At 39.2% G+C, this 14,531-nt stretch overlaps 1 protein-coding gene across 11 annotated transcripts in view; it reads left to right on the top strand.

The window, feature by feature from the left end:
• Window positions 1–14,531, top strand: part of RTTN (rotatin) — a 137,855-nt gene that overhangs the window by 107,738 nt on the left and 15,586 nt on the right. For 10 of the 11 annotated variants that reach the window (XM_027118736.1, XM_027118739.1, XM_027118737.1 and 7 more), the window contains 4 exons: window positions 1,682–1,899; window positions 9,366–9,471; window positions 10,219–10,316; window positions 12,199–12,276. In XM_027118736.1, the coding sequence (XP_026974537.1) occupies window positions 1,682–1,899; window positions 9,366–9,471; window positions 10,219–10,316; window positions 12,199–12,276 (500 nt within the window). Of the gene's footprint in view, window positions 1–1,681; window positions 1,900–9,365; window positions 9,472–10,218; window positions 10,317–12,198; window positions 12,277–14,531 lie in introns of those variants that run through there. The other variant, XM_027118745.1, reaches the window with a different exon arrangement.

Raw genomic sequence — 14,531 nt, 5'->3', positions numbered from 1 at the left:
GCACCTAGGCCAGCTGGTCAAATCTGGCCACTGCCTGATCTGGTAAATAAAATCCTACTGGAACACAGCCACACTTATTCATTTCCTTATTGCCCGTGGCTGCTTTCCTGCTATAGCGGTAGAGAGGTGAATATTTGTGACAAAGGCCCATGACCTGCAAAGCATGAAATACCTAGTTACCCTTTGACCCTTTGCAGAAAAAGTTTGCTGACCCGTGATTTAAGCCTGTTTACCTGACACTGTTTCCCTAGTGATAAAATAAAGACATATTAAATTCACAGTCTTTCTACAAAATATATACGTGGTTTTATATAATAATGGTGCTAATAAAAAACAACATACTACATATACTGTTAGCTTTGATAATCGCAATGTTGATGAAAATATAACTAATAAGAATGATCATTGATATTCCTTACTGAGGGGTTGTTTTTGTCTGTTTTCTGTTTCTCTTATAATTTTCCTTCCCATGTGCCCATATACATTTGAAAATATTAAGTCACTTTGTAACTTAAGTTATCTATAACAGTTTTTTCTCAAATCTGACTAATATTTTGACATCATTTAAATGATTCCCATGAAACCTGCTGACTAAATTTCTTTTCTTATGTTACTTAAGAACATAAGAATTTCTATAAGCCTGAATCTAGGTAGAAATTCTTATGGTTACAACTCTTGGACAAGTATAAATCCAAAATAATATAAGAATAAAACACAACAAAATTATAAACCAGTGCAGTCAAATTAATAAAATTAATGTAATATAGCAGACATTCTTTTGATTAAATTTAAATCAGTGCTCACAACAGGAAATTAATAATGACTGCTTTAGTCTAGATTCTTTTGACTTTGTTTGCCTATTCTTCCCTCTCTGTTATACTTGCAGATCACTTCATAATCACTCTTGTTCTCTCTCTGAACTACTTTGAAACCTTTGTTCCTACATTATGCCAACATTGCAAGCTGGGTCTTGTTTTAAGTACTGTTTAGCATCAACTTGTTTGAAAACAGAAAAACAATCACACTTATTTGTAAAATAGTAATCTCGATAATCCAGAGTATAGTTACATTAACTATTTTTTAAGGTTAGCACTGAAATAAAAACTCAAAAACTCCAGAGTGTTTTTGGGTCCCCCAGTAGACCCCAGAGGGATCAGTACTCATTTATATGTAATCCTCTTATTTTAGATCTTAGCAGATACTGTGTATATGTACACTTATACACACACACTCACATTCATATAAAAAAGAACCTATATAGGGCTTCCCTGGTGGCGCAGTGGTTGAGAGTCCGCCTGCCGATGCAGGGGACACGGGTTTGTGCCCCGGTCCGGGAAGATCCCACATGCCGCGGAGCGGCTGGGCCCGTGAGCCATGGCCGCTGAGCCTGCGCGTCCGGAGCCTGTGCTCCGCAACGGGAGAGGCCACAACAGTGAGAGGCCCGCGTACCGCAAAAAAAAAAAAAAAAAAGAACAAAATGAAAATTAGATTCCTTCATCAGTAGGTTGTCTTAGTACTGTTTAACTTACCTTTAAACACTACGGTTATTCGTGTGCTAATAAGTTTTACTTCATTAGAAATTAAAAAACTATAAACTTCATTACTCAAATAAATCTGATTAACTTCTTTAATTTTGAAGAAGTTTTCAGTCATTTACATATGGAATTATTCTCTCTTTCAGATATGTTCTGCAAATGTGTGGGTTTGTCTAGCACCTGCCCCACTCTGTGTACTGCCAGCCTGCAATTCCTTTCTATTCTCCTGACTGAAGAAGCAAAAAGGTATCTCCAGGATAAGGATAAAACAAGTTTATGCCACAGTCCAATGATGGCTTCACTTCTTGATAAAACCCAGGAAAGTCAGAAATCTCTAGAACAACTTAATGAAGTAATTCTTCAGGTATGTGATTTCTTAATTTTTCAAGATTTGGTTTAGTTTTTAAATGAATTGACTTTCAGTCTTGGTCTTGTAAGAATTTTTTCAATCATTTGAATTAAAAAACAATGCTCATTATGACCATTTAAATAATAGAAAAATATATAAAGTTAAATTAACCATCTCCTCTCCAGTCTCATTCCTCTGATGCTGATCGGTTTCTTTAATACACGTGATGTAAAAATTCAAAATGAAACGTTAGTAATTTAAATCCGGCTGTTTATCAAAATAGTTTGCCGGATCATGACCAGAATGATCATGTTTCAGGAATACAGCTATAATTCATAATTTATCGCCACTTTCAAGACATGTTTACATCTTTGAAAATATTTTTACCTCAATGGCATTTGGCTTCTACTGTAAATGAGCTATATATTTAAGGTGTATGTCCGTGGAGGTAGGTGGACGTGGTTGGCATATTTTTGAGAAAATGCCCCCTTTCCAAACCCTGCTGCCTATTTTATCTTGTAAACTTATTTTTTGCAATCCTAAAATATGAACCAAGAATTTTGTTTCATCGAAAACTTTCTAAAGCCGCTGAAGTATTGTTATTTTATATATAGATTAACAGTTAAAAAAAAAACGGGAAGTGTTTCCTGAGTTGCACAGCTTTTTACAAATAGGAATATTACTAGATTTTTCAGTATTAAGAATTCTTTTTAATAATCACATTTAATAAATCAACTATACTCTAATAAAGTTAAAATTAAAAGAAAATCATCATACGGTTTTATGATTTTTGTCTTCTCACTGAAAGGTGGGTCAGTGGTGGGTGGGCACATCGAAGGGTTTGCTCCTGCTTCCCGGGCAGCCAGCCGCGTTTCTCAGTCAGCGTGTGTTCTGCCCACTTGCCGCCGTCCCTGGGGCCTACCTAGGGTTCTGGGATCTTTGCTCCTCCCATGCCCGGGATCGTTGTGGTCGCGCAGGTCCTTCTGGTATGGCCCCTTGTATGTTTGGCATGACAGCCTGATTGTGTTGGGGTGCGGAAGTGGCCGAGGCAGGGGCAGCCCCTGGCCCCGCCTGAGCTGCCTGTGGAGGGGCTCGCAGGCTGCACGGGGACTTCTGTCCCCCTCGCCTAGAGGACTCCAGTGGTCTTCACGGCACAGGAAAGAGCGTGGTAGGGGCTCCCCGACACTGCGTCTTCTGTCTCAGCAGCTTCCTCAGGAGCTGGAGCTCTAGGGGACAGGTCCCCAAAGTATTCCTCAAAGACACGTATTCTTGGGAAGCCACCACTTCCTGTAGCTCCTCCCTCACTCATTCCACTCGATTTTTCTTAGTTTAGAACCCAAACTGGACTCTGTTCTGATTGTCTCAGTCACCATCACAACAATAGGCTTTATTCCCCCATGATTAACTGAGTCCGATTTTGCACTTTAAGGAATATGGTTGGCTCTCCGTATCTGCGGGTCCTGCCTCCGTGGAGTCAACCAAATGTGGATTGAAAATGTTTTTAAAAAAATTTTCAGAAAGTTCCAAAATGCAAAACTTGAATTTGCTGTATGCCCAGCAACTATTTCCACAGCATTTACATTGTATTAGGTATTAGAAGTAATCTAGAGATGACTTAACGTAAATGGGAGGATGTGCCTAGGTTATATGCAAATACTTCGCCATTTTATGTGAGGGACTTGACCCTCCGCAGATTTTGGGATTCACGGGGATCCTGGAACCAATCCTCTGTGGATACCAAAGGACCACTGTGTTATAAGCAGGAAACTAAAACTTACACTTTACCGAAGTTCTTCCCCAGCCCCGATCAGAAATCATTACTAGTTTCCCAACTTTGGCTTTGGCAGAACACTCTTCTCCTGGGCGAGAGGCCTTTGCTCGTGCCAACATGTTTTCCTCTTCAGGGAAACAGAGGGCATCTCAGTGGTTTTCCTGATGATTAGCTAACTTTCCTCCCCATTTCTTCCACATTACAAAAGATATAAGATCTGTGTGGATATGGATATGTTAACCAGTTATTTAAATCGTGTTTCCTAATAAATCATACTTTTCTTGCTCATGTAAACAGTAGACTATGAATATGTGACTTTTGTTAGGAGGGCACAGAAATTTAAGACAAAGGAGAGAAAGGAATTGTACCTATGACAGTTTATGAGAAAAACGTATGCCTGACATGAGATGGGGCATTTATTAATGAACTTGTTAAACTGCAGATACTGTGTTTTCTTTACAGTGCCCTGCATAAAGATGATATGTGAATTAAAATATTGTTAGAATGCATTAAGCAGCAATACATTATAATAAATCACATATGTTTCTTAATATATATCCACGTGAGCCATGAATTGTGCCAGGAGTTATATGAAGCAAAGTAAACTATAGTCTTTAAATTATTAGAAAAAATAGTATTCTGAAATTGCCCTTCAAAGGCGTATTTAAATTTTCTGTAAAACTGTACTCAAAAAATATTAGACGTGTGACCGTAGGCATATCACTTAACCTTTTCTGATTCTGTTCTTCAGTGCAAATGGTTGGATTGTATTACATTATTGCTCAGTTTCTGCTGGCTCTAAAATTCTCCGTCTCCTGATAAATTATTATATTGTTGTAACTTCAATTAAAATGTCTTGACAGAGAATCTTTTGTAATGGCTGCTTTACAGCAGTATCCTACAGATGGTACATGTTGAAAGTTTGCATTTGGTACTCATCTCTTAAATCACGTATGTTTATTTTTCCATAATTTTTGTAATTCTGTTTTGAGGTGCTTTCAGGTTCAGAAACTGTTAGCTGTCTTTTGAACATAAAATATTGAACACATTTGACTTAATGGAGATTTTGCCTTCTCTAGTGAGATACTCAATATGTTTCATTTGCAAATACATATAGATAACAAGATTAGTAAAAGCTATCTCTATAATAGGTTTTGTCTGTAATTGGTATGTTGGAATATTTTTTACTCTTTATTTGATATGATATCTAAGGATAGTAATGCAAGGAAACAGCAAACTCTTATGTCACATTTTAGGAGGTATGTTTTGCACTACTGCTTAGTGAGTGGTAAAATTCAACAGTAAATCTGTTGGAGAGAAGACTTGTTATATATTTGAGATTCTGCTGTGTCAGTGAATGTTCACTGTAATTAAAGAGGCTTTTCTCTACTTTAGTACCTTGTGGAAAGAAAGCAAAAAGCCTAGATCACCTAGTATATAGAAAGAGTTATATCAAAAACTGCATAACATTTAAACAAATTATATTGAGTTCTCTTATTTTCTTTCTGCCTATGGTTTTTCACTCTGTATCCTCTTGTTTTGCATGTCTGCGTCATCCAGTAGCTAGTCGTCTGTCACTTCACCTGTCGTATGTGGAATCTTAGCCTCCCCTCCTGCGCCTGGCTCCTCACCCTTACAGGGTGTCCTGCTCTGATGCTGCAGCTCCTTGTCAGTCTGCAGTAAGAGCTAAGTGGGAGACCAAATTAAATCCTGTGCTCTGGCCTTTGGTCTGTGTTGAAAAGTGTGTGGATTTACTAGAGGTTATTTCTCTCTTTCTTTCTTTCTTTCTTTCTTTTTTTTTTTTTTTTTGCGGTACGCGGGCCTCTCACTGCTGTGGCCTCTCCCGTTGCGGAGCACAGGCTCCGGACGCGCAGGCTCAGCGGCCATGGCTCACGGGCCCAGACGCTCCACGGCATGTGGGATCTTCCCAGACCAGGGCACGAACCCGTGTCCCCTGCATCGGCAGGTGGACTCTCAACCACTGCGCCACCAGGGGAGCCCTAGCTTATTATTTTATAGTTTCCCTTCTGTGTCTCTAAATAACATGCTTGTATTTCTTTATCTTGATTATTCAGTTTTGGACTCTGTTGATTTTCTGGTGTGGAAAATGAGACTTTTAACTCTCTTTCCATGTGCCACCTACGTGCCCAACCGCAGTGAGTTCCCCTCTCATTCCCCCAGTATTATATAGCTTCACATTGACTAGGATTAGGCAGGGTGTAGTGTTAAACTGTGAAAACGTTATACACAATTGAACCATGTTGCAGTGTTCACCTTTCTTTTCCTGCACGGCTTTCTTTTTCCTTAGAGGTAATTGTATTATTTTTCATTTGATGAGTTTTCTCTTATCACTGGAAAGCCCGTTGTTCTTTGCCAGCCATTGAATGTCTTCCTAGTATATTCAGAAATGTCAGAACTTATATTAGCTTCATCTTCTGGAAGAAATCACTCCCGATTCCTTCTGACCTGCTTGGTGGCCAGTGTCATCCTGGGGTCTCCATTCACTTCCTTCCTGGGGAATTCCTTCACCTCTCTGCCTTTTCCTGTGACCCTCTGTGCCCCGTGCCTTCTTTTGGTAGAGTCTCTTTTCCAGCAGCTTCCAGAGAAAAGGTGCATAGGAGGCTTTTTTGAAATCTAGCCATGCTTCCATTTAATTTATAGTTTAGCCAAGTGAGAATGCTAGACTGGAAAACATTCACTTCAGAGTTTTAAAAGCGTTCGTCTATTTCCTTTAACTTTTCATGTTACTGTAGAGAATTCTGAAGTCATTGTGATTCCTGGTATCTCTCTCCTGGAAGTTTTTAGAATTTATTTTTTGTCCCTAATATTCTGCATTTTCCTGATGAAGTACCTAGGTGTGGGTCTCTTTTATCCGTTGTGCTGGGCTTTCTCGGGGGTTCTTTTCATCTGTAAACTCCTGTTTTTTAATTACTTCATTGACATTCCCTCCACTTTATAGGCTCTGTGTGCTGGGAACTTTTGTTAAGTGTTCTTCTTCCTACATAATCTCCCTTTTCTTCTTTTTCCTCTCATTATTTTGTTTTCTATCCCCTGCTGTGGGAGCTTTTGTCAGATGTCTGGTAATCTTGGTTGTCTGCTATATTTCAAACTGCGAGACGTAAAGCAGGTGGATGCTCTGAGCCTGTGAGCGGCGCTGGTGAGCTGCAGGCTGTGTGCGGGAGGGATCTGGCTGGGTCATTTTGTGACCCTGTCTCGGTGAGCTTGTCACATTTCCGAGAGCAGAATCTTCCGACCTCCTGCCTGGGGTTGAAAACCCACCTGCCAACTGTTTTGCAGCAAAGTTGGAGAGAGCTGGGGTCTTAGAATTTAATTTGAACAGTTTCACTTAATCCTTCGTTGTTTTCAGTAGAACACCCTCACCTACACAGGTGCCGAATCTCTGCCAGTTTAGAATCCTTCTAACTCATCCTCTCCAGAGACTAAACCTCCAGTTTTTTACAAGGATTGGGGAGGAAGAGTGGCTTGGCTGCACAGAGCCTGATGGGAAGAATCTGGTCCCATGTAACTGCTTCTCAGAGATTTTTCAAACAGTCCTCCTTCACTCTCACTTCCCGGGGTACATGGTACTAAGTTTCCTCAGCCGTTGTCAATTCAGTGTATGGACTGGGGTGATACTCAGTTTTTCTCACTCACCGCTTAGAATTCTCAAGCCTGCGAATGCATTGGCCATTCATCCATCGACTTTCTAGTTTCCAAACTTGCACGTGCACGTGTGTGTGTGTGTGTGTGTGTGTGTTTAATCCCATTTCTCTCATTTTAATGAGATTTCACGAGAGAATAAAAGACACATCTGTGTGCACAGCTCTTTCCTTAGAAGTCTTACCTCCTTTTTTCCCTTATTGCTGCAGATAGTAGATGAGTAGTGTTTTTCAATGAGCTCAGTTTTGTTTTTCTCATATCACTAATATGTGCAAGTTCAATAAGGATGTGTTTGTGAGAGCAGTTTTCCTATTAATGGTGAAGATTGTTTATAGACAAATTGGGATTCTCATAGTTAACTATAATGATTATACTCCATAGATATTCATCATCCTATAACACTTCACTGCCTTTTCACCCCTTTCTCATGGTCACACTCAGCATGGTCTTTATCAAGCATCCCTGGCCTGGCCATTTAATATCTAACATTGGCCAGACAGGACCTGCCTGATTCGAGGCAGCGACCTAAGTGAGGTATTTAACATGGAATCACTGCCCCTGGTGGGAGGGCTGGGAGGCCCCCACACTCTGCAGGCTCCTCCAGGGTCATGCTGCCAAGTGTAGGCCGGGCTGGAATTGTAAATGGAGTTGCACCTGTATAATTATGCTGTGCTATATTTTATGTAAAGTTATGTCATTTAAGCTTAATTTTAATAATACTGTAAGGCTGGATCATTTTTAAATTACTGGTAGAAGGAAAAGTTATGAATTTGAATGATATCTAATATTTATAAACCAAATGAAGAACTTCTAGATTCTTCAACTTGAGCTTATGAACCCCTTGAACTTGTAATAAAAATGTACTCATATATCCACATGAGAATCTTACCACGAAAAATTCAGCTGAATCTAGTCAACCCTTTAGAGCTAAAACACCCAGTAAATGGGAAATAGCAGAGGAGAGAAGACAAATTAAAATCATTACAAGGAAGCAAACAGACTGTTCCATAATGCGAGCCATTCTGTAGGATGACTGATCTGGTTTATTCAGCTTCTCAACAACAGTGAAAAACCCTGGTGGGTGGGTGGGGTGGGGGGAAGAGGCAGGTGATCGTAGGAGATATAATGTACAGATACGATGTGAATGCTCCATTGGGTCCCGATTCCAATAAGCCAACTGTGAGAAGACGTTTTTGAGACAAAAGAGAAAATCTGAATTTTGACTACAAATCAGCTAATAAGCTGATTCCAAGAAATTATTGATAAGTAGTTTAGGCATGATAATGGGTTTATGGTTATGTATACTGGAGTGTGCCATTTTATGATATCTACTGTTTACTTTAAAATACTTCAGGCAAAAGTGTTTTAAAAGAGTATGAGGGTTTGTTATCCTGTTTTTTCTACTCTTACACATACTTGAATTTTTTATAATGAAAGATTTTTAACTCATAAATTCAAATGTATAAAGGAAATATACCAAAATATCAGCATTTTCAAAAGTACAAGTGATTTTTTCATTTATGTGAGAGTAAAAAAATTAAGTAATATTTTTTTGTAAAACATGCCACACGATAGGTTAATGTTGCTATAGAAATGAAAGATGGAAAGAACCAAATCACCTGAGATACAGGGGTACATTGAGTAGAAATTGAGGGAGGGGAATGTGTCTCAAGAAGAAGACAGGAGGAATTTGATAACAGTTCTCCAATTCCAGTTTTCCAAGGGCCCTTTTAAGTAAATTACACGTGTTCATATATTTCCTGGTGAATTTAAGTGTATAAACTTGCTATGTGTTAGTACTAAACATAGCTTTTTTCTTTAGATGACGAGTCTTTGAGAATGATTTTTGGTCTTTTCCATATTATAAATTTCTTATTCAGTCTTATCCACACAGCATTCTCAAATCTTAATAATTTATCAGATTCCAGTGAATTTCATGGAATAGTTGAAAACTAACCGTAGCTTTTAAATGGAATGCATCTTTTATTCACAACCATTTTGCTCCAGCTTAAGTTTTTCTCGAAGGCCGTTTGATATATGTTCTTTGCAGTGTTATGAAGTAAAATCCTCCAGAGATGTCCTGAAAAGAGTCGCTGTGAATGCGCTGATGTCGCTTCTGGCCGTCAGTAGAAGAGCACAGAAACACGCTCTGAAGGGTGAGCCACCTGGCACATCAGCTCCTTTTGTGGCATGCTTTCAATTCGTATATTTTACTGCCTGTTCATTTTAGTTTTCTTTGGACTCAAAGTGTAAAGAACTTTAGTGTCACTAAAAAAATATAGGTTTTATTTTCCCTGTACAGAAACATAGTAAACATGCATTACTTTTAAAATAAAAAGATTACACACATAGATTATTTTTTGTGTAATGATTCTGACTCCAGAGAATCTATATCTAAATATTAGAGAAGCTTTTAAAAGTAGCACATCACTCAATTTCATAATACTAACTACAAGCACATTGCACACGTGAAGAAATCACGTACTTTTGATAGTAATAACAACTGCATTAGATGATCCTATATTTTCATAGAAATTTCCCCTCTTGTGTGTCATAATTTCTCATCTGGAATCAGGGAACACAGATCTTAGAGATGAAAGAGAACATCAAGCAGCAACATCGAGCCCTAATTTGAGTTGTGACTTTGCTACTGAAACAAACTCTGCACGCCTCCAACGTAAATGAGACGTGGGTGGTATCATACTAAATTGAAAACAAGTGGGCTTTAGCATTTTCGTTCTCTTACGTTTTTATCCTCTGATTCATTAACGTCTCACTGAAAGTGCAAAAATGAAGTTGGTTGGAAATAGAAAATGTTATTTTTTTTGAGAGTTTGTTATGTGTAGTTTTAACTTTTTTGGAAATGGAATATCCTTTTGATTGTTTTGGATTTTCCCTCTCAGCCCATCTAATAGACAGTTGCGTGGAGCAGATGAAGCACGTTCATGCACAGCTGAACCTGGAATCTCTGAGGCCTGGGAGGGCAGCACTGAAGAAAAAGGTGACTGAATTCTCAAATTCTGGGAGGCAGGAATGGCCATACGTAGAGACCGTCTCTCCAGTATCCTTGTGCTTATAAATGACACCAATGTTTGGTTGAAATGAGTGTTTTAGAAGAAGCGTACAGCCAAATAAATTAATGGGATTTCTACATTAGCAGGTTTGCATTCGGGGTTTGTGTGTGTGTGTGTGTGTGTGTGTGTGTGTGTGTCTTAGTTCTCACTTGAAAATCTTTTAATGAGATTTATATATTATATGTTGTTGTTATAAGCATTTTGGAGTGTGCATGATACATTTTTATGCTACAAAAAGAAAATCTTTCTCTCATAGGTTCACTAGGAATGAGATAACTTCCTAAGTGTTTTCTATATGGTAGGCACTATTTAAACATTTCATATTTATTATCCCCTGCACACTCATGACACCACAGTCACATAACTGGTAATGGATAAAGCCACTGTTTGCCCCATATCTGGGTGGTTGCAGAGCTCATATTCCTAATCGTGTTTATTTCCTTCCGTGACTTCTGAATGTCTCTTTTAAGCGTTGAGTCTGCTGGACTCATGTTCAAGCTGCATTTTCACTGTAAACTTGAAATAACACAGGTTTTTAAAAAAATTATATTTTTATTGAGATAACATTGGTTTATAACATTGTATGTTTCATGTGTACAACATTATATTTCTATTTCTGTATACGCTACACCATACTCATCACCAAAAGTTTAGTTTCCATCTGTCACTGTAGAGTTGACTCCCTTTACCCTTTTTGCCCTCCCCCTCATCCCTTCCCTTTTTGGTAACCACTGCTCTGGTCTCTGTATCTCCGTGTTTGTTTTTATTTGGTTTGGTTTGTTCATTTATTTGGGGTTTGTTTGTTTGTTTTTTATATTGCACATGTGGGTGTAATCGTGCAGCATTTGTCTTTCTCTGTCTGACTTCTTTAACTTAGCATAGTGCCCTCAAGGTCCATCTGTGTCACTGCAAATGGCAGGATTTTGTGTGTGTGTGTGTGTGTGTGTGTGTGTGTGTGTGTGTGTGTGTGTATGTGTGGCTGAGTAATATTCCATTGGATATATACACGTTTTTAATCCATTCATCTGTCAGTGGTCACTTAGGTTGCTTCTATATCTGGACTATTGGAAATAACACAGTTTTTATATAATGGCAATGGTTAATACTAATAACTATGGTTAAAAAGATCTGCCACACAGGCTTATCGAGAAAATGAATATGTGTATATGTTTATAAGTATATCTATTATATTTATATATATATAATATATATACATAGATTATTGCATTATAATAATTACTATATATTTTATATATAATATATAATATATATTGCATATAATGCATAATATATAATGCATTATAATATATATTGCATTATTGCAGCGGTCTGTGTAATAACTAGTTTCTGCTGCCTTTGATAAGAAACCAAGAAAAAGCCATATTTGATAATTTCATTGGTCCAGGGGCTTATATGTTTGTCAGTTTCTTTTCTTGCCTCTTTTCCTTTTTCCTCTCATGCAGAGGCCCTTTACTTCATCATTGAGAGTGTCAGCCAACACCTGATATGACGGAAAACCAGTCAGTACCTGCTTCACTTTATCGAGATGAAACATGGAGCTTATTATATATCTCAGTTCCTCCGTGCTTGATAGAACAGAAATAGCTTTTTCTTGGTGGATGCGCTTCTCGAGATATGGTCATCTTTCAGAGATCATTAGCCTGTCAGTTCCCTCAAAGCTATGGCGATCAGGCGCAGTGAGAGCATAGCTGCGTTGTAATGTGACCCAGGGGAGAAGGAAATACTGTATGTAAAAAGTGGAATATGCTATTGTTGTTCACATTTTTCAACTGCTTTTTGTTTAAACAGGAAGATGGTTTTATTAAAGAGTTAAGCATTGCCATGCAGCTCCTAAGAAACTGTCTTTATCAAAATGAAGAATGTAAAGTAAGTAGAGCTTCTTTTCAAAATTTTGATAGTGCTGTTATTAAATAGTTTAAATTTTATATGAGATGATTTGGGAAAATGGAAAACCCTTCGAATTTTTTTTTTGGATGCATGGTTGATTGTAAGCTCAGTGTCCATTCTCAGCAATGGATGCACCTAATCTTATCATAATTTCTCAACCCTGATGACATTTCTTATGTTGGTGTTTTAACTTTATCACTGAAACTTTAACTTAAGGCTAAAGCAAAGCTAAAGCAAACTTGAGCCTCTTTTTTTTCTACTGGTAGCCATTTCGGTTGGTTTTTTTTTTAACTAAGATGGAATGAATGGCTGTGTACGTCTTTTTTTTTTTTTTTTTTTTTTTTTTGGCTGCGTTGGGTCTTCGTTGCTGCACGTGGGCTTTTCTCTAGTTGTGGTGAGCGGGAGCTACTCTTCCTTGCAGTGTGTGGGCTTCTCATTGCGGTGGCTTCTCTTTGTTGCGGAGCACGGGCTCTAGGCTTGTGGGCTTCAGTAGTTGTGGCACGCGGGCTCAGTAGTTGTGGCTCGCAGGCTCTAGAGCGTGGTGCATGGGCTTAGTTGCTCCACAGCATGTGGGAATCTTCCCGGACCAGGGCTCAAACCCGTGTCCCCTGCATTGGCAGGCGGATTCTTAACCACTGCGCCACCAGGGAAGTCCCACGGCTATGTATGTATCTTAAGGCAGAATTTTTTCAAAGGTGGTTGTTAGACAACTGTCCAGGGGGATAAGTAGAGGTGTCTGCATGCATAGGAAAGAAGATGAGGGTGTCTCCTGCTTCAGAGGAGAAATCGCTTACTGCTATTGCCGAGTGTGGGCCTGTTGACATCCAGGAGGTTCTTCACTCCCAGCTCTGCTGCAGCCCCTCTGTTGTTTTGCTCTGTCTGTGAGCATTGACGCTGTCATTTAACACAGCCGTTGGTGCTGTTATACAGGATATAGTGTCTGGAACACTTTGATTTGCTTGGTCATAGTGATACGACACTTTTGAAGAACTAGCTTCCACACAGAATTACTATGGAAAATGAGTAAGATGAAGATAAATTACAGAAGTTTCGTTTTTTAAAAAAATTTCTTACCTTTTTTGTTTTTAGTTGTGATAAAACTGGAAAATATATACTATATCTAGGAAATGAACATCTTGAACACATATCCCTTAAACTGTAAAATAATTTGTTCAAGACACATGACTAACAATTTACATTTCAAAGCAATTTTGATGGGAATTAAGCATTGATAGATTTCATTAAGATTCCCAATGGTACAAACTTTTTACTCCAAATAGAGGTGTCATTTACTGAATTTGTTAGGGTCCTTGTGACTGGGTGCAGTTAGTATGCATCTGTGACACCTCACTCAGGCAACACGCCAGCACACTTTCCAAGTAGGATCTGCCTGTGGATTTCCGAGATGCTCGCCTGAGTACTGGTTGTAAGTGTAGTGTTCACATTTGTAACACATCAGCCAACTATGAAAGTGTAATCTCTCCATAAGTCACATGTTTCTGCATTTCCAAGTTGTTTAATGAGGAATAAATCCAAAGAAGAATATTTAGATTACTCTTGAGAATAGACATAGTTCTAGGGGGCAAAGATTCTTAATTTCTTTCCCTGTTCCGGCTTACCTGAGGTGTGTGACACACTCCCATCACTAACTGTTGGTCACTCTTGTGGTGATTCACCAAGTCACCCACGCCCACCCCACCCCGCTGTCTATACGTATGACACAGAGGAGTTTCCATACCGGAAAGGTCACCGGGGGTGTGAGGTAGATGGAATGAAGAGCGAGCAAGGTTAGAGGGGGTGAATGTGCTGGTGCAGAAAGAGGTGACGAGACCTTAGCCAGGCAGGGAGAGCGGGGAAGGAGGGAGGGGAGCAAATACGAGAGACTGAGGAGAAAGAAGAGACATGTAGAACGATGTCCAGGCTCAAGTCTACGCAGGCGAGCCTAACAGAGCGGCCTGTAGCTGTGAGGGATCCTTATGTTGGGTTCGCACATCGCAAAGTGTCTTCGGGCTCTCGGGGTGGGAAATGGCTGGTAGTCGGCGGATTACACGGCTCTGGGACTCTGAGGGGCGGTGCAGGCTGGGGATCTTAGGAGCTAGCAGTGCATAGAGGTGTTTGTAGCCGTGACTATTGTTGACATTTCCCAAGAGGGCATGTAGTGAAAGCCTAGGTCATGTCCTCAGAAAATATAACTATTGGAGAGGAGACAGAAAACAGCTGAGAAGGGAATGCTG

The sequence above is a fragment of the Aethalodelphis obliquidens genome, unplaced genomic scaffold (assembly GCF_003676395.1).
Source record: "Aethalodelphis obliquidens isolate GAN/ISIS:26980383/991018 unplaced genomic scaffold, ASM367639v1 scaffold19, whole genome shotgun sequence".
NCBI classification, from domain to species: Eukaryota; Metazoa; Chordata; class Mammalia; order Artiodactyla; family Delphinidae; genus Aethalodelphis; species Aethalodelphis obliquidens.
This window is presented reverse-complemented; position numbering and strand designations above follow the sequence as displayed.